Source organism: Glycine max, chromosome 2, assembly GCF_000004515.6.
Source record: "Glycine max cultivar Williams 82 chromosome 2, Glycine_max_v4.0, whole genome shotgun sequence".
NCBI classification, from domain to species: domain Eukaryota; kingdom Viridiplantae; phylum Streptophyta; class Magnoliopsida; order Fabales; family Fabaceae; genus Glycine; species Glycine max.
In genome coordinates, this window is record NC_016089.4 from 49,658,522 (window position 1) to 49,679,779 (window position 21,258).

Here is a 21,258-nt window from a genome sequence, read left to right on the forward strand (position 1 = left end):
AAATCTAGATCGATGCTACAAAAGTCTCTCTCCCTCTCCAACCAACTCTCCACTTTCCAGGTACATTTTATTGTATTTCTATTTAGAGTTCTAGACTTGTTTCTAGAGCATGTGTTTTATTGCAAAAGGGTATAAATATTCTTATGAAATTATCCTTCTGGAAGGAAAAGTCTTATAAAATACCCTTTCCATAAGTAAAAATAATATTTTTTAGAACAAATATTTCGGAAGATACAAAATACACTTTCGAAAAAATTATTCTGGATTGCAATTTTTGCTTCTAAAATGATCTTTCACAAATCAAAATAGTGCATTATGAAACGTTCTTTCTGAAAGATACAAAATATATTTTTGAAACAACAATTTTGGAAGCTTTTTTTACCGTTAATTAAATTTGATTTTGATTGATTTTGTTATTTTACAATTTTAGTTTGTATGGAAGATGAGGGGGCATGGGGAAGGATGAATTGCCGCTGGAGGGAGGGGTGCCGTCAAGGGAGGAGGTGTCATCCACGAAGAGATGTCATGGCAAGGCGTGTTAAGGTTGAGAGAATGTTTGTTAAAGTTAGGATATAAGAGGTGAAAATTTCATTAAAGATATTATTATATTTTTAAGTAAATAATGGGGTTGCAAGATTCAAGTCCCTTTGATACATGATGCTTATAAATGTTTCAGGTCCAATAACATATTCTTGGTGTACTATTTGTTAGAGAAAATGTTCAAATTAGCGCCTAAATAAGCACAAGAAACTGTTGAATTCAATTATGACTCGTGGGCTTATTCTCCTAACGGCATAACTATTGGCACCCCTTAATAGTTATTTCCCCCAATACATTAAAAAGATGTATATACCCTTATTCCTTCACCTGCCCTTCAATTAAAACACCCCTTGGTTAGAACACATGCACCCCCTTTTCCCTCACTTCTTATCTTCTAAGTTCTTGACCACCTTTTATTGTTTTTAGTGTTACACCCCCTTTCCCAATCCTCCCTTTCCTCGTTGAACTTTCCCTCCATCGCACTCCAATTTTGTCGAATCGAAAAGTGTTTTAAACTCCTTTGATTTTGACTTCACAAGAGAGCATTTCAAGCTCTTTTTTTTTTGTCTTAAAGATTTGACGGAACTTGTTTTCGTTATATACCTAAATGAGGTGCACAACAATATTTTTTCATAATTTGAGATTGGGTATAACTCAATTTTAGAAAATCAATTTATAAGGTGAGAATTATTCTTCCATTTATACATTTTAATTTGTTAATGTTATTAGTCGACATGAGATATCTAACATTTTACTTCATGTCGAGGATTAAACATCTTAAATTTGATATTTGTATGATTGAATGATCCAATAATGCCTCAATAATGGATGACTTAATAGGCCTAACAACAATAAATAAGATAGATTTAGATATCATTTTACAGTTAAAGTTTAGATTTAACTTAATCTTACAAAATTAACTATTAAAGTGTAGATTATTTCTTATTTGTATATTTTAATTTAGTCATGTTACTAATAAAAGTGAGATCACCATTTTTTTTTACATAAATAGAGTTAATAATAGAATAAGGATATAAATAAAATTTAACTCTAAATAAGGTTGAAAACTAATTATTATTTTTTATAATTTTTGGGATCAAAGAAAAAATCAATTTATTGCTTATAGTGCACTCCATTAAAATAATCATGCCTATAATTATTGGACTAATACAATAATTGATCATTTAACTCAATGCAACACTTCTCCTTTGTTCTTATTTATAAAATCTGAGTTTTAAATGATATTTATTTATTTTTATAAGATTTAATTTATGATATTTTTTGTATTAATTATTTTTAGACTAGAAATACATTTTATCAAAAGTAGAGAAATAATGTTTTGACTAGCAAGTAAAAGATACAAGAATATTAATGAAAAAAATAATTTTAAAAAAGTATAAATTCAAGATAAATTTATTACTATAAACTAAATGAATTATTTTTTTATTATAATGAAATAAATAATTATGACTTATTCCCTTACTCACCATTTTACTTCCTATGCTTCAAAATTTGAGATCAGGTATAATTAGAGAGAGGGGTATTTCTTTTTTTTCTATAATTCCCATCATTAAACTTCAATATTACTTTGTTATATTTGAGTCTAAAAATAGTAATAAAGAAACTTTAACTCAGTTGATTGAGTAAAATATGTGAGTGATATAAATTTATTGATATTGTATTCAATTTTATGGATAAATTTTTTTGACAATTGATATATTTAAGGTTAATATACCTAGATTAAGATAATAATAATAAAATATTAATGTATTTACTAGATAGTTTAAAATAAGAATAAATTAAAATATCAATAATTTTAGAAAGGAGGACATATATATATATATTAAATGACATTAAAAAAATCTGTACATTATTAATCATTCTAATCTAATTAAATTCATACAGTATTTGAAAAAGAATTTAAAATAATTATTGTTCAAAATAATGAAAGGTGTAGAAAGGAAGGAAAGGACATGAGATTCAGTGCCAAGGTGGATGCTCAAAATTTGAGCACCTACGTACGGGAGTGGGGCCCTCAAACAGAAGACAGGCCAGTGAGGGAGCGACATTTCTCCACACACATTAACCCCACCCCACACTCCCCTGCCTCTCTACCACTTCCATGCCCATACGCTACCTATACTTTTTTATTTTCCGTTCTTCTAATCTCTATCAATTCCCAGTACGTGTTCCCACACATACACATTCTTCTAAAAAAATACAATTCTTTTTTATTGAAAAAATCATTACTAGTCAATTATTTAATTAGACATTTTTAAAGTACGTGTATAATTTAATTTATAAGGAATTATTTAACGTAAAAATAATTCTTAAAATTTATATTAAGTCCCATTCAATACTGGATTGATTCTGATTATGTAATTTTAATCTCAAATATTTTAATTATCCAAATGTTGTAATTGTGTTCTCCCATCAATCTTCCATTATTAAATTTTTAATAGAATTTGTTAGCATAACATTGAGGTGATAATTAATACTGCCTAACACATATGTTGATGTTTGTATTTTTAATTTCTCACAATTACAATACTAATAGAAAGTTATGTTTAACAAACTAACACAAGAATTAGTTAAAAGTTGAAAAATTAACTCATTAAATTATAAGTATTTAGTAAAATTAATGGCTAAATAATTGAAAAAAAGTATAAAATAATAATAATAATAATAAATTATGATTTATTTAAAATAATAATAATAATAATAATAAATAAATATATTAAGGATAAAAGTATAAAAATAATATAAAAAACTAAAAATTAAAAACTAATGTTTTTAAAAATTATTTTAAGTAACATTTAAAAAATTAAAAATTACTAAAAAACTTGTTTGATAAGCTATCAAATAAAATTTTCAATCAATAAAAAAATTAAAAATTAACTAAAATATCTTGAATATATGTAAAACTAAAAGTATAACAAGATTTTAATTGTCACGTAGTATTGTCTTGGCATATCATGCTCAAGTACTACCTTAATAAAATATTATTATATTAGGAGTTATTTGTTTCACCAATTTAATTAAATTTACTAAGGATACTTGGAACTCAAATTGTGCAACTAAAACTTAAGAATGAAAATTACACAATTACCCTGAAGGATAAATAATGCAATTAATGGTTATATTTAATGTTTTTTGATTTGCATTCATGAATCCATTAATGAAATCGATCAATAGTTTAAAATAAAGTTTGGACAATAGCACTTGTTCAGTTGTTCACCGTGTTTATGGGTGTATTTTCAATTTAGGATGGAAGAAGGTGGTAATTTGAAACTACATCTCTTTCCGTTTATATCTCATTGGACGTCACTATATATATATTCTAAACAAAAATAAAAGGATAAAAAGACAGCGCCTGAGAGTGCACCAAATAAAGCATCATATCTGATTATATATAAATATAGTATTTCTCCTTCTTCTTTCTTTCGCTCCGTTCCTCATTCTTACAATTCTGAGTTCATCAGGTACGTTTTGCCATCGTTCAGCATTGGGTTATTTGATCTTCTCGTCTCGTCTCGTCTCGTCATTTATCTGGATCTGGATTTCTTAACTTCAAACTGCATTCAACACTCTGTCTTTACTACAATGGCTGCGCTTTCGCTCACGTTGGAACTGAACCACTTTTTATTTATCTGTTTGTTTGCACTTTGCACGCAAATATATATAACCTCTCACTGACTCTGTTGTTGGACGGATTGTTACGTGCACCGCATGGTGATCATATCTTGTCTTTTCTTCATCGGATAGGATGGAAGCGTGTCATGTATATGTCCATGATGTCCTGATTAATTTGATTTGATAGATCATATGCGTGGAGAAAATGAGACTGGAAAATAATTTTTTTGTCCATTAGTTGAGGAATTTACAATAACACTTTGGCTTTATTGATTGAAAACGCCCTTGGTATATATTTAGATGGCTTTAGGAAGTTAACTTCTTTTTATTTTTATCACATATGTTTGTTAATTTTGTTAGAATATTAATTCAAATCTTTGACTTTTTTCTCTCCCTTCTCCCTTCAACCACTAACCTAACTTCATAATTTCTGAAGTGAAGTGGATGATAAATGATGCCTCCTGAAATGATTCGAGTCCAGCTTGAGCATTGTTCTAGTGGCTAGTCTTTTAGTGAAAATGAGTAACATTACCAAAGACTGAAACGGTTGGCTTGATCCAATCAGCCACATTTGCAAGCTGTTAAAACTATTGTTATTCATATTTTCGTGTCTTTTATTGAGTATTATTTGTTTGTTATTGATTTCTCTATCTGTGATTTTCAGCTATTATTTATCCAGGTCTTTGCCTATGGGTACTAAATCGGCTGTTGACTTAATGGAGTCTTTATCTGAGGTTCATTTTTCTGGATTTCACATTGATGGCTTAGAGCAAAGAAAGGCTGGCACAGAGCAACCAACCACTTCAACAACTGACATGTATAAACAACCTTTTGTGATAGGTGTGTGTTTTTTGCATTCCAAGCTGCCTATGTAGTCATAAAATCCTGATTTGTCTATTTGTGTCCTGGAATTCAATGTTGGTACTTTGTACATTTACTTTGTCTTGTGTTTGTTGGGTATCGTCTAATGCATAATAGGGTACTAAATATATTTTTCTGTTTTGTTTTGAGATTCTAGAGCCCATATGTGGATTGTTCTGTTCTGTTCCTCCCCACATTTGCATATGATTCCAATGAGCCATTAGCTTTTGTGTTTAAGTGAAGAAGGACAAAGTTACCTTTGAAGACTATCATCACATTTTATTTGATATTCTCTAAAAGCTAATTTTAACTTATGCTTAAATTAATTTTATCTTATGGGAATAATTTTTTTCATAAAGTACTTACGGAGAAGTTGAATCAAATAGGGTCTAGTCCAAGTTCTTGCATCATAATTTCATTTCACCCGATCATTCCTACTACTCGGTCATCATACAGTTTGGAAATTGTGGTTAAATCGCACAGCTAACACCTAATCATATAAAGTAGAGTTTTGAAAATAAGATCATAACAACTTTGGATGTCTAATTTTCACATTTACCAATTTTTATTTGGTATCTATGATTCTAATCCATTTTCTATTTACATTTTGGTTTGGTATGTGACAGGTGTTGCTGGTGGAGCAGCATCCGGTAAGACATCAGTTTGTGATATGATTGTTCAGCAGCTTCATGATCAACGAGTCGTACTTGTTAATCAGGTATTCAATTCTTGCAAAGTACCAATCATCTATCTCATTTTGGTGTAGATTGGAACGGTAGGAAGAGATTAGAAGAAAAAAGAAATATAAAAGAGAAAGTAAATGTAATAAATGATGAGGTAAAAAAGAGAAAATAAAAATAAAGTGAAAATAATATGAAAGAGAGAGTATCTGTATGCTTGTAATAACCATTATTTTTTTTTCTAAACTACCGGTGAATCAAATTGAGAATTTATAAGTATATAAGTCTGTGACTCAGATATTAAGGAAAAACAACTAATAGTTTGCAGTTAATGCTTCAAGTCTTATAACTTATAAGCATCCTGTATCCTCCTTTATCTGAATCCCTTTGGTATTTTGTTAGGCATTATCTATCGGAATGATTTTATTATCTTTGTTTTGTATTTTCATTGCAACAATATTCTATTGGCTACCATTCACCAAAATTCCTCCATCTCTTTTCTTTTTCAAGTCAGATTCAGTATTATGTTGTTCTCATCACCTCAAAATTTCCATCCCAATATCAATGGTTTTCTCACCAACAGAATACATTTGAATACACCATTTTTTAGTTGACAAAAGAAAAAAAAATTCTTTGGATGTATTTTCTAACATTTATGCTGCTAAGCCATCTTCAATGGGATTGCTCTTTTGGCATCAAAAGTGTCTCGTAACTCAAGTCTTATTCTTTGGGTGTTGGAGAGCAATTTTCATGGGTTACAAAGAAACCACCGTTACTATATAAAGCAACTAGTGCTTTCTACTTTTTAATGGACTCTAATTAGTTTTATATATTCAAATATTAGTATATATATATTATTAAAAAATTATTTAATTAATAAATAATTTAGATTCATTTATTGTTTACAAATTAAACTATGTTTTCATAATATATTACTTTATACTTTTCACACATTAAATTTTTTTTTAATTTATAATTGATTTTTTATTTAAATTATTCGTACATTTATGTATTCTAAAAATTAATTGATTAAAAATTAGTGCATATTTTTTTTCAATCTTTTGTTTTTGCATTTTAAATTTTGAAGTGAACATTTTATGGAATTAAAAATTATTTTATATTTATTTATTTATACATATTTTACTTGTTCCTTTTGTACTTTGGTCTTCTTTTATCTTTTCTGAGTGTGTTCCAGAATTTGGGTTGATGTTTCTTATTGTACATGTTGATACGTTGAGCGTAATAAATGAATTATTTATTTTACAACAGGACTCTTTTTACCATAATTTGACTCAGGAGGAACTTACAAGAGTACAAGATTACAACTTTGACCTTCCTGGTCAGTTCAATTGTACACATTAGTCTCTCATTATTAATTACTAACTTCCTCTTTACATTAAGACATTATATAGGATCATCACTCAGGAGAGGATTGGATAAAAATGTCCGGAGTTACATCAAAATCCTTCTTTAGATAGTCTTGTTTTTGTTTTTTCGGCCTTATCTTAGGCCCTTTTATAAATAATAATAAAAAAAGAGAGTAGAAACTATATAGGATGAAACATGCACTAAATTTATTTGGATGTTTGTTTTATTTCCTTATTTTAAATCTACTTATTATCCTATATCTGGAATTCTGTTTTCCCTAAAATGTTTTTTGAGAATCGGGTTATTAGAAAGCCTAAAATAATATTCACGTTTTAGTATTGTTTTGTTTTATCAGGTCTTATAGTTTCTCCGTAGATACTTAATTTTCTTGCAGAACAAGTTCATAACATTGAATGAGTATCAACTCCATCTTTCTTACTCTCAGAATGCTCAGGAATATCAAGGGTGGTGTCAGGAAAAAATTAACCTTTCTAAAGATTTAAAGCAGAATTTACCTCAAAATTAGCAGATTAGAGACATGATAGTGTTAATGAAATTCCAGAGCTAGAAATTCTCGCATTTAGCCTAGAGATGAGTATGGTTGGTGAAACCACTGCAAATTTTACATGTCAGAGTGTTACTCAAATTGTGTTATATGCATATGAGCATTCCAAAGGTTAAGCAAAAGTTCATTTTATATGGTACGATACTTAAGTACCTTGCAAGCATAATTAGTATAATACACCTAAAAACTGATAAGGTAGCAACTTTTGATATGGAAATTTTAACGTTTAAATTTTTTTATATATATGAATGATGGTTCTTAGACTGCTATAGCTACTTTATTCCTAATGCATGTTGTTGATATAATCAGAAGCTTTTGATACTGAGCAATTGCTACGTGTCATGGACAAGTTGAAGCGTGGCCAAGCAGTAGATATTCCAAACTATGACTTTAAGGGTTACAAGAATGATGTTTTTCCAGCAAGACGGGTATATGGAACATTCAACTTTTTGTTAATAAATTTACTTCTCGTTCTTGAAATGCTTAACAGAACAGGCCAAGATTGATATAATTTTCTATTTTTGAGTTTTTATTATCATGCTAAAGCATAGTTTTTTTATTGCATAGAGCAAGTATAAGCTTGACATGACAATGATTTTCATAGTTGAATTTGAAACTTTGATGTACTAATGGTTGCCAAATCATGCAGTACATGTTTCTTCTTGCGTTTTATCTCCATTAGAGTGGAAATTTATATGGAATACAATTTCAGCTATACTTCCCTTTTATGTTGGTTTAATCTGTTTTGCAGGTAAACCCAGCGGATGTTATTATTTTGGAAGGTATCCTTGTTTTTCATGATCCACGAGTGCGAGCATTGATGAATATGAAGATATTTGTTGACACAGGTCCCTTATTATTTTAGTTCCAATATAACTTCTATAACTTACTGTATTATATTTTTCTGTGGCATTTCTTACTATGTATGGATCTGTTGTCAAACTCATTTTCCTTTTAGCCCGATGGACTTAAATTTCCCCCCTCCTAATCCACATTATAATATAGGAGAATGCATATTCTTCACGTTATCTAAAAAATGCATATTCTTGTTTTGCTAATGACACTATATCTTCACGTTATCTAAAAAATGCATATTCTTGGTTTCTATTTTTATTAATAGTTGCCTATGTCTTCCTTCTAGCTATTTTACAAGCATGCATATTTTATGTCTTTATTGCACTACTAAGTTATGCTATCAATTTACATTGTGAAATGTTCAGTGCAGATGCTGATGTTCGTCTGGCTAGAAGAATTAAGCGTGATACTGCTGACAATGCTCGTGATATTGGAGCTGTGCTTGATCAGGTAGCTACCGTCAGGCACACCATTTGCACTTCCATTATCATATTTTGATTATCTTTTGCTTTTTTGCCTTCACGTTTCTTACATGTACTGCATTTCAAGACTTGGAAATGTTATTTTAGTTCATGTTGCTGAGAGGCTGGTATGAAATTTCATTGATTAGAAAACATGTAATAAGTCAGTTTTTATGAAATTAAATCTTTAATGATCTTTTCGTAGGTTATGATTATAAATCAAGCTAATATATTCCTTTTTTTTGCTTACCATATATTAGTAACTGTTTCTTATAATATATACTTGATGCAGTATTCTAAATTTGTGAAGCCGGCTTTTGATGACTTTATTCTTCCCACCAAGAAGTATGCTGATATCATTATACCCCGTGGAAGAGATAATCATGTGGCTATTGATTTGATTGTACAACATATTCGCACGAAGCTTGGTCAGCATGACATGTGTAAAATATATCGTAACTTATATGTCATTCAGTCTACTTTTCAGGTACCCCTTTCTTGTTATTTATTGACTTTATCAATGATCCCATCTTCCCCCGTTCAGCTGGAACTTCCAAATTCAATTTTTTTTATTTATTAAAAGTTGAATCATCACGATAATTGCTTCGATGTAGATACGGGGTATGCATACCCTGATACGTGATTCTCAAACAACGAAACATGACTTTGTATTTTATTCTGACCGTTTGATTCGTTTGGTATGTAAATGGGGTTCATTTGTTGCTCTTAATATTAGTGATGGCGTGGCATTTTCTTCAATCATTAATGGTCAAATTTCGCTCACTTGACCAGGTTGTAGAACATGGCCTAGGGCATCTTCCATTTACAGAAAAGCAAGTAACCACTCCAACTGGTAAGCTGTTCTTTTTCAATGATGGTTTCCTTGGCTTGTATTACATGTACCTCTAAGGATGCAATATTCTCTTCTCATTGCACTAGAAAGTGTTGTGGATGATGTGCCTGTTGGGTATCTCTGGTTTCTAAAATCCTGCCATATTATTGTCACAAAAGTGAGGAGTAACATGAACTACATGTTTTCAGCCTTGTTTCAGAAATGTCTAATTATGTCTTGGACCAGGAAGGACAGACTACAGATCACTTCTGCAGTCTGAATTCCCAATCTAAGAAATCATTCATAGAATGGGAACCAAAGGGGTATCATGTTATTGTACAGTTGAGAGACATGTTCTGTTCATGATGTTAATTGCTTCAGTTGCCATACTTAAAATGATAAACTTTCCTGTCTGCATCTTAGCTGATATTCTCCTTCAATTATTTACAAAAATATACTTAGTTTGTTTCACGTCTTAACCTTTTTATGGTTACAGCTAAGCTAATACTTGTCCTTCAATGCAGCATCGGTATACAGTGGTGTGGATTTCTGCAAGAGGTTGTGTGGTGTCTCTATCATCCGGAGGTATCGTTTTAGTCCAGATCAGAAGTCACTTGGGCATTTGTTTACATATTGTTATCCTTGCTACAAAGTATTACTAAAATATTTTCTTGAACAATTCAATAAAGAGAAAAAGATCTATTGTTGATTTTGGTTTATAATTACCAAACTGTTTAGATTGCATATGGTGCTCCACTAGTTTTCCCTGAATGTATTATCCAACGAATCCTCTTTATACTCTAAGGAACTAGTTCTTCTTTCCTAATTACTCGGTTTAATGTGGACCTATGATCACTGCAATTTTATATAAATAGAATTTGTCCTTAAATTTGATATGCAATCTAATTTCAGTGGGGAGAGTATGGAAAATGCTCTACGAGCATGCTGCAAAGGTATCAAGATTGGGAAAATTCTTATTCATAGAGAAGGTGACAATGGTCAACAGGTTTGTCATCTGTGTGTGTGCTTGGGTATACCTGTGTCGGATTCATTTCATGATCACTAGTGTCTTTTTTTTTTGGTGATTCACTAACTTGTCCTTTGATTATTGAGCAGCTAATATATGAGAAGTTGCCTAATGACATCTCAGATAGGCATGTATTACTGTTGGATCCCATCTTAGGCACAGGTTTGCGATTCTCTTAATGTTTTTTATGGTGGTTTTTAATTTTACTGGTTTAAAATAGTATACGAACCGTCAGAAGTCAACTGCGAATTCTTAAGTTACATAGCAGTTAGCATAAAAAGGTTATACAAAAAAATTGATATTTAATTTGTTGGTTTTCGTTTTGATCAACTTTAGAATATCTTCGTCTTTAGGTAATTCGGCAGTTGAAGCAATTTCTTTGCTTTTAAAGAAGGGTGTACCAGAGTCCAACATTTTATTTCTCAATCTCGTATCAGTAAGTTACTTGTGTCTGTTGTTCCTCTGTATATCATATATCTTGCCATTTTTTTTGTCATTTTCTGTTGCTTGTCTTTTTTAGTACCTAATGTTTTGCATATATGCATGCTCTCATATTGCCAGGCACCTCAAGGTGTTCATGTGGTCTGTAAAAGATTTCCGAGAATAAAAATCGTGACATCTGAGATTGAGATTGGTTTGAATGAAGCATTCCGTGTCATACCTGGCATGGGTGAGTTTGGGGACCGGTACTTTGGAACAGACGATGATGACCAGCAAGCTTCACAGTAGTTATACTTGGGGGGAAATTCACAAAATTTTTTGGTTCATCATCATTAAAGAGACTTTTACTGCGGGAAGGGGGCTATAAAATTTGCTGAATTGAGACTCTGCTGGGCCCCGAGTTATTGTTCTAAATCAATTTTGATCATAATCTTTTGTTTGTTTCTATAAACAAACGCATAATCGGAATATTCCAATGCAAATTCTGTATTACCTTTTTTTATTATACCAAAATTTTTCTTTGAACTTATTCTTTGCCGGACACTGGCTTATCAAGAATCAAGATACATGTTTACTGTCCAGAGATTTTTACTTCATAGACATAAATGATTATGTAAGTTCTTTAATTTAATATCTATCACTCTCAAAATTGAATATATGGCGAGGGTAAATTGCATGATGGAACTTGATTCGATCTGGAAAAAAATAGACAAATTAAAAAAGCAAAAGAGAAATAATGTGGCTGAGACATTGTTCTGCAAAACGATTTATATAAGGTTGATATCTTAATTTGTACGTACGGATTGGTATCGGAAATGAGCCAAAGTCCAAGAGGATGATGGGTGAGAGCTTTCCACAAAATTTCCTTGTTATATATATCATGAGGTGAGTGGAATATATGTTATTGAAATGGATGAGCTGCCACTTGGCCAAGGGAAGAATCACTCGTTGCTTTATCCAAGATTGATAACCTTCGTTAGGCTAATCACTGGACACGTGGCTCCTTTGCATGGGTTGGGTAGATACCACTCGGTATATTCCTTTGAGATTTATCTATATATCTTTGGCCTGGCTAAGCTCGTTTTTCGTGCTGTCGTGTGTTATCTGTTTCCCGCCATATATCCAATAAGCTTTAACCATGTCTGCCTTTGTTGGAAAGTACGCAGGTAACATGTCTCATATCTATCTCCTCTTCTTCTCTTAATATTACTCACTCTTGCATCTCTCACCCACACGTAAACAAGAACAATTCTTCATTGAATGAAGTACAAGCTTCTCAAGCATTCCACTCATTAACAAACAAGAAACGATGGCCTACAAATGTATCATATATAGCCTCATTAGTTATTCATCTGTAGTGTCAAATTATAAAGATTTCATGTCTAAGAAGCTCCTTCTACTTCAATCAATTCTTAGACTTTAGTCTCCAAATGGGATGTTATAACTTGTACGAATTCCAGATGAGCTTATCAAGAATGCCAAGTACATAGCCACACCAGGGAAGGGGATCCTGGCAGCAGATGAGAGCACGGGCACCATCGGGAAGCGCCTAGCGAGCATTAACGTTGAGAACATTGAGGCCAACCGCCAAGCCCTTCGCGAGCTTCTCTTCACCGCTCCAAATGCCCTCCAATACCTCTCTGGTGTCATCCTCTTTGAGGAAACTCTTTACCAGAAGACCTCTGATGGGAAGCCTTTCGTTGAGGTCCTTCAAGAGAACAATGTCATCCCAGGCATCAAAGTGGACAAGGGTGTTGTTGAGTTGGCTGGCACAAACGGTGAAACCACCACTCAGGGCTTCGACTCTCTCGGAGCTCGGTGCCAGCAGTACTACAAGGCTGGTGCACGCTTTGCAAAGTGGCGTGCAGTTCTCAAAATTGGCCCAACTGAGCCCTCTCAGTTGTCCATCCAGCAAAATGCACAGGGCTTGGCACGCTATGCCATCATTTGCCAGGAGAATGGCCTTGTGCCCATTGTTGAGCCTGAGATTTTGACTGATGGGGCTCATGACATCGCCAAATGTGCTGCTGTTACTGAAACTGTGCTTGCAGCTGTTTACAAGGCACTCAATGAGCAGCATGTCCTTCTTGAAGGAACTCTTCTCAAGCCCAACATGGTTACTCCCGGCTCTGATAGCCCAAAGGTAACACTAACTTTTTCAAAATCATACATCCATATGTATGGATACATTCTCTATACAAGTACTTTCTAGTCTTTGAAATAGAATTAGAATCAAGTATAAGGTGCAATACTGTTGACTTCAAAAAAGATTTGTGGACAATACCTATTATTTGACCCTCGGAGATAAATATAGGTACGATAAGTGATACAATATGATAAGAAAAGAGAGATGATTGGTGTTAATAGAGTGTTTGTAATTAAAGGGTGCCTAAATATCATTGTTCAATTAATTTGAAAGTCGATGCGAGTTGGCACAAGTGGTTAAGAATCTGGTTCGGTATGAATTCGGATTTTCCTTACACCATTTTCTTGTTTGGTGGACAACCTTTTTCAGGAAGCTCTCTTAGAGCTTAGATGCTAGTTTAGTAGTTGCAACTAAGTGAAACTACTTATGATTTTAGCTTGTGCAATAATCTTCTAGGTGGGTCTATGCTTGGGGTGTCTTCCAGTTCTACCAATTTTTTTAAGAAAAAAAAAATGCATATTGTTAAGATGGAAAATAATTTAATTTGTGTGCATGCAGGTACCACCTGAGGTGATTGCTGAGTACACAGTTCAAGCACTCCGCAGGACTGTCCCAGCTGCGGTGCCAGGGGTTGTGTTTCTGTCTGGTGGGCAAAGTGAAGAAGAAGCTACCCTCAACCTGAATGCAATGAACAAGTCGGAGCTGTTGAAGCCATGGACTCTCTCATTCTCATTCGGGCGAGCACTGCAACAAAGCACACTCAAGACATGGGGTGGAAAGAAGGAGAATGTTGCCAAAGCTCAAGAGGCATTTCTGGCAAGATGCAAGGCCAATTCTGATGCTACTCTGGGAAAGTATGTTGGTGGAAGCGGAAGTGGCTTGACTTCTGAGAGTTTGTATGTCAAGAACTACAATTATTAAACTTCTAAGAGTGTGTTTGTTTCTCCTTTTAAAATCCATTTAAACGTCAATCCATGCTTTTGGTTCAGTCACGTTGAGGTGCATAAGAAAGCGTGACAAGGGAGAAACAAACATACTCTAAATGGACTTGGGGACTGATTTGGGCTAAGTGCATTGTGGCAGATGTATGATACAGCCTAAGGATTTGCTTCTGATTAACATGCTTATTTTTGGGTTACATATTTTTTACAAACATCAGTTATTATGTTATAGGAGCCAATTTTAATGTCAAATGGTGATAGCGTACCACTCAAATAATTGTTAGAGGGAGGCTGGTATATATTGTCAGAAACAGTAATATACTTTATAAAATGTGTAATTACTTAACACAGGATGATGGAGAGCAGTCAATTATTAGTCCATGTAATAATGGCCCAATACTTTTACCCGCCGAACATTCTTTAGCAGCAGCTACAACAAAAGGAATTTGAAAAAGAAAAGAAAAACACCAGAAAGAAAAGAATCAAAGAAAACCAAAGGAGATATGCTCAAATGGACATTTATCAATTATCATTGTATCACCTACTTACTGTCTGCACCAATTATAAATTAATGGTTTAGCTACAGAGAATTAATTTTTTACAAATTATATTTTGATAGCTCAAAATCCGGTGTGGTGTTAACCATAAATAATAGTAGTGTCTTGTTTTTTTTTTTATTATTATTACTAACAAATGTCAATTGTTAGCATTGTTATTTTTTTTTTAGCATAGGAGATTAAATCCGTAATTTATTTTTTTTGTTTTGTATATATAAAAACGAAGATATTTCATTATATGATTTAGTAACATTTTTAGATCATAAAATATTATTGACTTTTGTTAATAATTAATCTTTATTTAAAAATCTGTCTGATCACTTAAGTATGATCTCCTATGGCTATGTTGTTTTTTTTAAGGCTTGAACTGAGACTTTACCTAAAATCCAATCCAATATCATTGGTAGCAACGTGATTTTGGAATGTAAGGCATTCCAATTAGTGCAGCTAACACGACACAGATAAGGAAGTAAAAGAAAACCACGCCTCCGCCAAACCACATACATAATGGAGAGTGAGACTGCCTCAAATATTGGAGCATCCCCTGTCCATAGTTTTGCTGAGCTTGAAGCAGCCACCAACAATTTCTCACTTGACAGCAGGATTGGTGTTATTTGATACAGTTACCTTGGCTAAGGCATTTCAGAAGAAATTTGGGCATGCCGACATCTTAAAAAGGAAGAGGCAACTTTATGTTTGTCGATGATGTCCTGATTATTTGATAGATCATAGCGAGGAGAAAATGAAATTGGGAAAAAAAATTGTCCTTTAGTTGAGAGGAATTTACAATAACAATTTGGTTTTATTGAAAAAACCTTCGGTATATATGTCGATGGCTTAAGGAAGTGAACTTGAATTGATGACAAAAATTATGCCTCCTGAAGGGTGAATCCAGCTTAAGCATTGTTCTTCTACTGGGTACTTTTGTTTTTGTTTTTGTTTTATGTTGGTGGCAGCTGAAGTGGGTTGGCTTCTGAGAGTTCGTATGTCAAGAACCATAAGTATTAGGCTTCTAAAAGTGTGTTTGTTTCTCTGTTTAAAACCCAGTTGAACGCCAATTCATGATTTCTGTTCAGTCACTTTACTCTTTGAGGTGCAAAGACTCCAGCCTCCATCTTTTAGAAATTTATATATATTTATATATATATAAATTTAAAGTTAATTAGTATAAAATTAATTTTGTGTTTGTTAACAATTAAGATTATCATTGATTAATATAAAATTTAGTTTTAATTTTATGTATAAAAATAGTTATTTTTTAAAATTATCATTTATTAAAAGTTAGATATTTAAATAATTATAAAGAAAGAAAAAAAATCTTTTATAAGGTTTGTCGATCATCACTGCTCAAATGAACATTCATCAATTATCATTGCAGCGCCGAGTGACTATCTGCACTCTGCAACTGCCACCTACTATAAATTAGTTTTCTACAAATTATATTTTGATAGCTCAAAATTCGCTGTGGTGTTAACCTGAAATAATAGTAATGTCTTGGTGGGTGACTAGTCACTAACAATACAAGGATATTCCGTTTTGTATATATAAAAAAATAACAATGGATATTCCGATATATGCTTTAGTGGCATTTTAGCAAACATGTATGCGCTTAAACTAACGTAAATGTCCGCTATATATGAAGATTCTGGATTAAGACATGATTTTGGGATGTAAGGCTCACCACAATAAATTATGTATGTATACTTTCGAAATCTTAGTTGATACCACGTCAATCATCAACCTCTCTCACAAGTCCTTTTCTGCTTTTAACATTTTGGCTTTAACAGTCAAAAGGCATTCCAATTAGTGCAGCTGACACGACACAATTAAGGAAGTAAAAGAAAACAATATCAAAAAGTTAATTCAACGCTTGCTTTGCTTCAGCAAAAGCCCGTTCTGGAAAAGAAACTAGTAAATTGATATAGTAGATGAAGATAAAATAAAATCCATCCACAACATATTTCTGGTATGGAAGGGCTTCAACACCCTCCACCCAAGTCTATATCTACAAAATAAAAAAAATAGAATATCAATTAAAATCATATGGTATATATCCTCTGATCTTCTCCTTTTCATTTCTCACAAAAAAAAATCATATCATTGTTTTGCACACTGGTATTTACCATTAGCTATATCTCCTAATAAATTAGAAAGTAATAAAAATCACAAAGAATTCTACCATATTTGTTGGCTCTTCATCATCGGTTTGTTATGCATTGTCTGGCTACTAGAATACCCGCTGGAGGACTAGTCATCTCTATCTGGCATGTGCTATACAGAGAGTAAGATAAATGGATAAGGCCAACATTGAACCTCACCTTAAATGTTCCCCTTGCATTGTAATTGACCCTGTTATTCTCCACTTGCCTTTGTAGTTTTACACCAACATCTTGAGGCAAAAACACCAAGCTTGATATCAAGTTCACTGATTGCAACCTGTTTTCCCTTGGCCTTTGAGTAAAAGGCTTTATTGTTTGTGAAGAAACGAGCCTGTCTGAGTAGAAAAGCTCAATGTTCAAGGACTCAAACCTCACCCCAATTCTCCTGTTAGGATTGGAAAAATTTGCAAGGAGAGTGAATTCACCATTGAGGTACTGTGGTGAGTCAAAGTACACCACATTGAGGCTTGCATTGGGAATGTCAAACGTGGGGTTTCGCGGCTTCATGGAAAGGTAGAGAATCAGTGTTGCAATTCCAAAGAAGATAAGCACTAGGCTGAATATGAAGCACATTATTGCAGCACACCATATAATTGGTTTTGTCCTTTGAAGTCGAGGTTGCCCGAAAATGGCTCTGGTGTTGGCAAGGGAATTTGGTGCTCCTGATTGCTGAGAATGTTGATTCCTTGGTTGTTTTGGTGTGCCAAGTTCTTCTTCAACAGAGGTTAGCATGTTTGAAAACGTGCACACTACTAAAATAGGCCAATGGAAGTGAATGAGGGAGAGATAGAGGTGATATGTTTATTTATTCTAAATGGGGTGATGGATCAATAGAAGTGAAGAGGGAAAAGAAGCTTTTGTAGTTGAGTAATAATAAGGGAGAGGGGACAATGTGTTTTCTTTTTTTTTTGGGTATTATCAAAAGGTGACATAGGTGACCTAAAGTTGCACCACATTGATGTTTTAATTTTAATGTTTTATGCTTTTTGAGAAGGTCCTAAAAGAATGACTTCAACAGAGCTCCCTTCCTCACTTTGTTGATTGCTTATCCTCTAAGTTTTGCATGGTTTTAGACTTTGTCAAATGCGAATGTATGTGAGAATAGTCAGTTTGATTAAGGGCTTAGATAATGCGTGTGTACGAATTATACCATAGTTTTGTCCCTTGATATCAAACTAGGGACGTGCTTCGTTGGATGTTTAAGCACTAAGAAAGCGTGGCAGGTGGAAAGTGAGGCCACCCGGTAAAGGTTCATGTTTCATTAAAAGCAATCAAGCAATCAATCATGTTGGATAGTGATCCAGCGTGTGTGAGCTTTCTACTGAGTCTCAATCACAAATGGTTTGAATTACGTTTAACTATTGCTTGTTCTTCTATTTGACCAAGATAAGATCCTTAAAAGCAGGTTGTTGCCTGGATTACAATGTTAAGAGGGGGAAATGATACCTTTAAGCACCATAAACCAAAAGCTAAAATATTAAAATTAATTGTATGCAAGTATGGATTTTTCTTCTTAAATCATGTTGAGATTTAAGAGGATGAGAAATTATAATGTACTGAAAACCAGAGATAAATGATGCAAAAATTAGAAAGACGCGAGACAAGTAAAAGAGCTTACAAATCAATAATAAGTATTTCATGGAGTAAATTTCTTCCTTCTATGGATGACGTTCATTCTCTATATCTTGTGTTTGCTCGTGGGAATAAATTTTTCTTTCAAAATTTGTCCCTTTCTTAAAAAAATTTATAATTGCAAAATTGTATATACGGAATATCTACAGTAGTGTACGGGATACACAAATTACCATGAAAACAAAAAATTTTCCCTCCACAAATGATCATCTCTTCCTTGGCTTTCCCATTTCCTAGAAGGCTAGAACCGACCAAATCGCCGCCTACTCGATTCATCAAAACCACACCATTAGCCACCACATTTGGACCAGATTCGGTTGGCATGTCAATTTCAAACTTGTAACTAACTACTAATCATTATTTTTTATTAGTAGAAAATAGAAATCGAAGACTAATAAGATTCGAAAGTTTATAACAATTAATCAAATTTTAAGTGTATAATTCTAAGATGTAATAAATTAACAAATGAACTGTTGTGACTAATGGTTGGTGTGAGATGATAATTTTTAAGGGACGTGATTTTGAGAATTATAAAATGACAATAAACACTTATTTAAGAGTTCTTAAAAAGCTATAATTACTACTTACATTACTAAAAATATCAAATTTACGATGCATGTTCAACCATAGTTATTTCAAAACCGTCGTTATTGAGCTTGTGGTGATATTTTTATAAATATCATTAATATTTTAAAGTTGATTTTGTGAAATTGTCTTTGAATAGTGTAAAACAAAGAAGATTTTTCTTTATTTTACACTATTCCAAGACGATTTTGTAAAAATCGTCTTTGAATTTGAAAAAATTTAAAAATTAAATGTGGTCACATATTCCTCTCCTCTTGGTTTGCTCTTTCTTGATTCCAATACCTCTCCTGTTTCGAATATTCTCTGTTCTCCATTCCCCATTTCCCAATAAACCAAAACCATCTTTCTCCATTCCCAATACCCTACTTACTCCACTCTTTTAATTTCTCGTTCCTTCATTTCCAGAACGTGAATGGGGTTTAGGGTGAGAATGTGAATGGGGTTAGGGTGAACAAAGTAAGTGTGGGTATTTTGAGCGTTGTGAATTCGAGATACGTTGGTGTTGAAGATGGGCTTTGGTAAAGTGAATTAACGAGTGAAAAGAAGACAAGGTTGATGTTGGGTGGTGGGACAATGGGGGAGAATGAGAAAGGAGAGTGATGGAGCGGAGCAATGACGAATCTAACAGAAATAATCTCCAATATTGACTCTCTTCAGAAGCTTTTCCTCATCCAAGCCGTCTTCATCGACAACGACACCTTCTCCAAAGCCTTCCTCTCCAAAAATCATATCATTTTTGTTTTTGTAAATAAAAACAAAACATTTCAACTTTGAAAATAAATAAATAAAATACAAAAAAAAACATCCTAAGGTTTCTTGATATTGCATACCCTAATACTCCCTTCTTTTTTAATGTTTTACAGTAACATTTCCTGCCGGATTTTTCAAATAATTAAAGGAGATTAATGTAATATATAAAGAGTATTAGTGTAATACTTTAAAATAATTAAAATAGCTTTATCGATTACTAACCTTTTGAATATCTAATTCGTTATCTTTATTAGAATTTTTTTTATTTAAACCATGTTTTTGTATATCCAAAATCTTACTAAAAAAATCCAATTCCAGCTCCATTCATATCTACCCAAGCTGCATTTGCCCCATGTTTTATTATTCATAAAAAGAAATAATCCCGGCTTTTCTTTTTGGTCCATGGCACATAATTACTTTCGGCTATTCGGATTTGGGCTTAAAGATTGTAATTGATTACAACTCTTGGGTTGGGTTTGGTTGCCTTATCCATTCCTTCGTTTTTCTCTGGGCCTTTGTTGGTCCCTTGTTTTCTTACGACCAAAACTAAACTACATCAACATGACCATTAAAATAAATGATAAATCACATATAATTTATTTTAAAATTTATGAAAAATCATACTTATAAGAATGTATAGATACTTTTTTTTATCCGAGTTGTAGAAAAAATTCTACATCATTTAGCGATAGGATAGCTAGTGCCAGATATATCGAGAGATATACATGAGGAAATGCTACTCAGAAAAATTAAAAGATTGAACACGAATGATTAATATGCTAAAATTAAAATTAAATCATTTAAATATTACTCGAATTTGATATTTGATGGAAACAATTATTGATCAAAGTTTAGTTATCTTTTGACGAAATTCTGAATTAATCAGGATTATCTTCCTCGCCTACCAGTTAAAACAAAACAAAACAAAAAAAACACAATATGTCGCCGCTTTGCAAATGATTAATCAAGTGTCAAACACGCAAAGTACTAATATTTGGGGACAAGCCCTGAAGGGAAGTAGGAATCCATCACAACCAAAACCCACTTTAACCAAAGAGTATATACATGTTGAGCACTACTCAAACAGAGACATAACCACGTAATTCTTTTTTCCATTGATTTCGAAAATCCTTATCCATATCCATTCTCTCGAATCTCTTACTCTCACTTCAGGCTAATTCACTGGGATTCAATCGTATATATGATGGTTTGATTATACATTCAA

General features: G+C 32.7%; 3 protein-coding genes across 5 annotated transcripts; 2 read left to right on the top strand and 1 right to left on the bottom strand.

The window, feature by feature from the left end:
* The first annotated feature begins 3,866 nt into the window (after positions 1-3,866).
* LOC100777904 (uridine kinase-like protein 3) lies at positions 3,867-11,788 on the top strand. Of its 3 annotated transcripts, XM_003518515.5 has the most exons (15): positions 3,867-4,022; positions 4,838-5,013; positions 5,661-5,752; positions 6,984-7,053; positions 7,957-8,075; positions 8,399-8,495; positions 8,873-8,952; positions 9,256-9,450; positions 9,578-9,661; positions 9,756-9,816; positions 10,320-10,380; positions 10,708-10,801; positions 10,912-10,984; positions 11,176-11,258; positions 11,384-11,788. In XM_003518515.5, the coding sequence occupies exons 2-15, from the start codon at positions 4,863-4,865 to the stop codon at positions 11,549-11,551; spliced, it is 1,428 nt and encodes a 475-aa protein (XP_003518563.1). In that variant the 5' UTR covers positions 3,867-4,022; positions 4,838-4,862; the 3' UTR covers positions 11,552-11,788. The 3 variants fall into 3 exon arrangements, with proteins under 3 accessions (XP_003518563.1, XP_040865720.1, XP_040865717.1); XM_041009786.1 differs by lacking the exon at positions 9,578-9,661; XM_041009783.1 differs by lacking the exon at positions 3,867-4,022 and having other exon boundaries at positions 4,466-5,013.
* Positions 11,789-12,401: 613 nt separating this feature from the next.
* FBA (fructose-bisphosphate aldolase) lies at positions 12,402-14,330 on the top strand. The gene is given in 3 exon segments (NM_001250386.1): positions 12,402-12,429; positions 12,724-13,406; positions 13,968-14,330. Coding segments are annotated over 3 exon segments (1,074 nt in total).
* A 2,474-nt stretch (positions 14,331-16,804) lies between these two features.
* LOC100778437 (uncharacterized protein At1g08160) lies at positions 16,805-18,087 on the bottom strand. Its single transcript, XM_003518516.5, has one exon. It carries the CDS (start codon positions 17,796-17,798, stop codon positions 17,106-17,108), a length of 693 nt encoding a protein of 230 aa, XP_003518564.1. The 5' UTR covers positions 17,799-18,087; the 3' UTR covers positions 16,805-17,105.
* Between the last annotated feature and the right edge of the window lie 3,171 nt (positions 18,088-21,258).

Excerpts from the sequence above, each read along its gene's own strand:
- LOC100777904 (XM_003518515.5), top strand. The coding sequence starts at position 4,863 with ATGGGTACTAAATCGGCTGTTGACTTAATGGAGTCTTTATCTGAGGTT. Across the intron at positions 8,953-9,255 it reads TTGGAGCTGTGCTTGATCAG|TATTCTAAATTTGTGAAGCC; the intron begins GTAGCTACCGTC and ends TACTTGATGCAG. Across the intron at positions 9,662-9,755 it reads CTGACCGTTTGATTCGTTTG|GTTGTAGAACATGGCCTAGG; the intron begins GTATGTAAATGG and ends TCACTTGACCAG.
- LOC100778437 (XM_003518516.5), bottom strand. The coding sequence starts at position 17,798 with ATGCTAACCTCTGTTGAAGAAGAACTTGGCACACCAAAACAACCAAGG.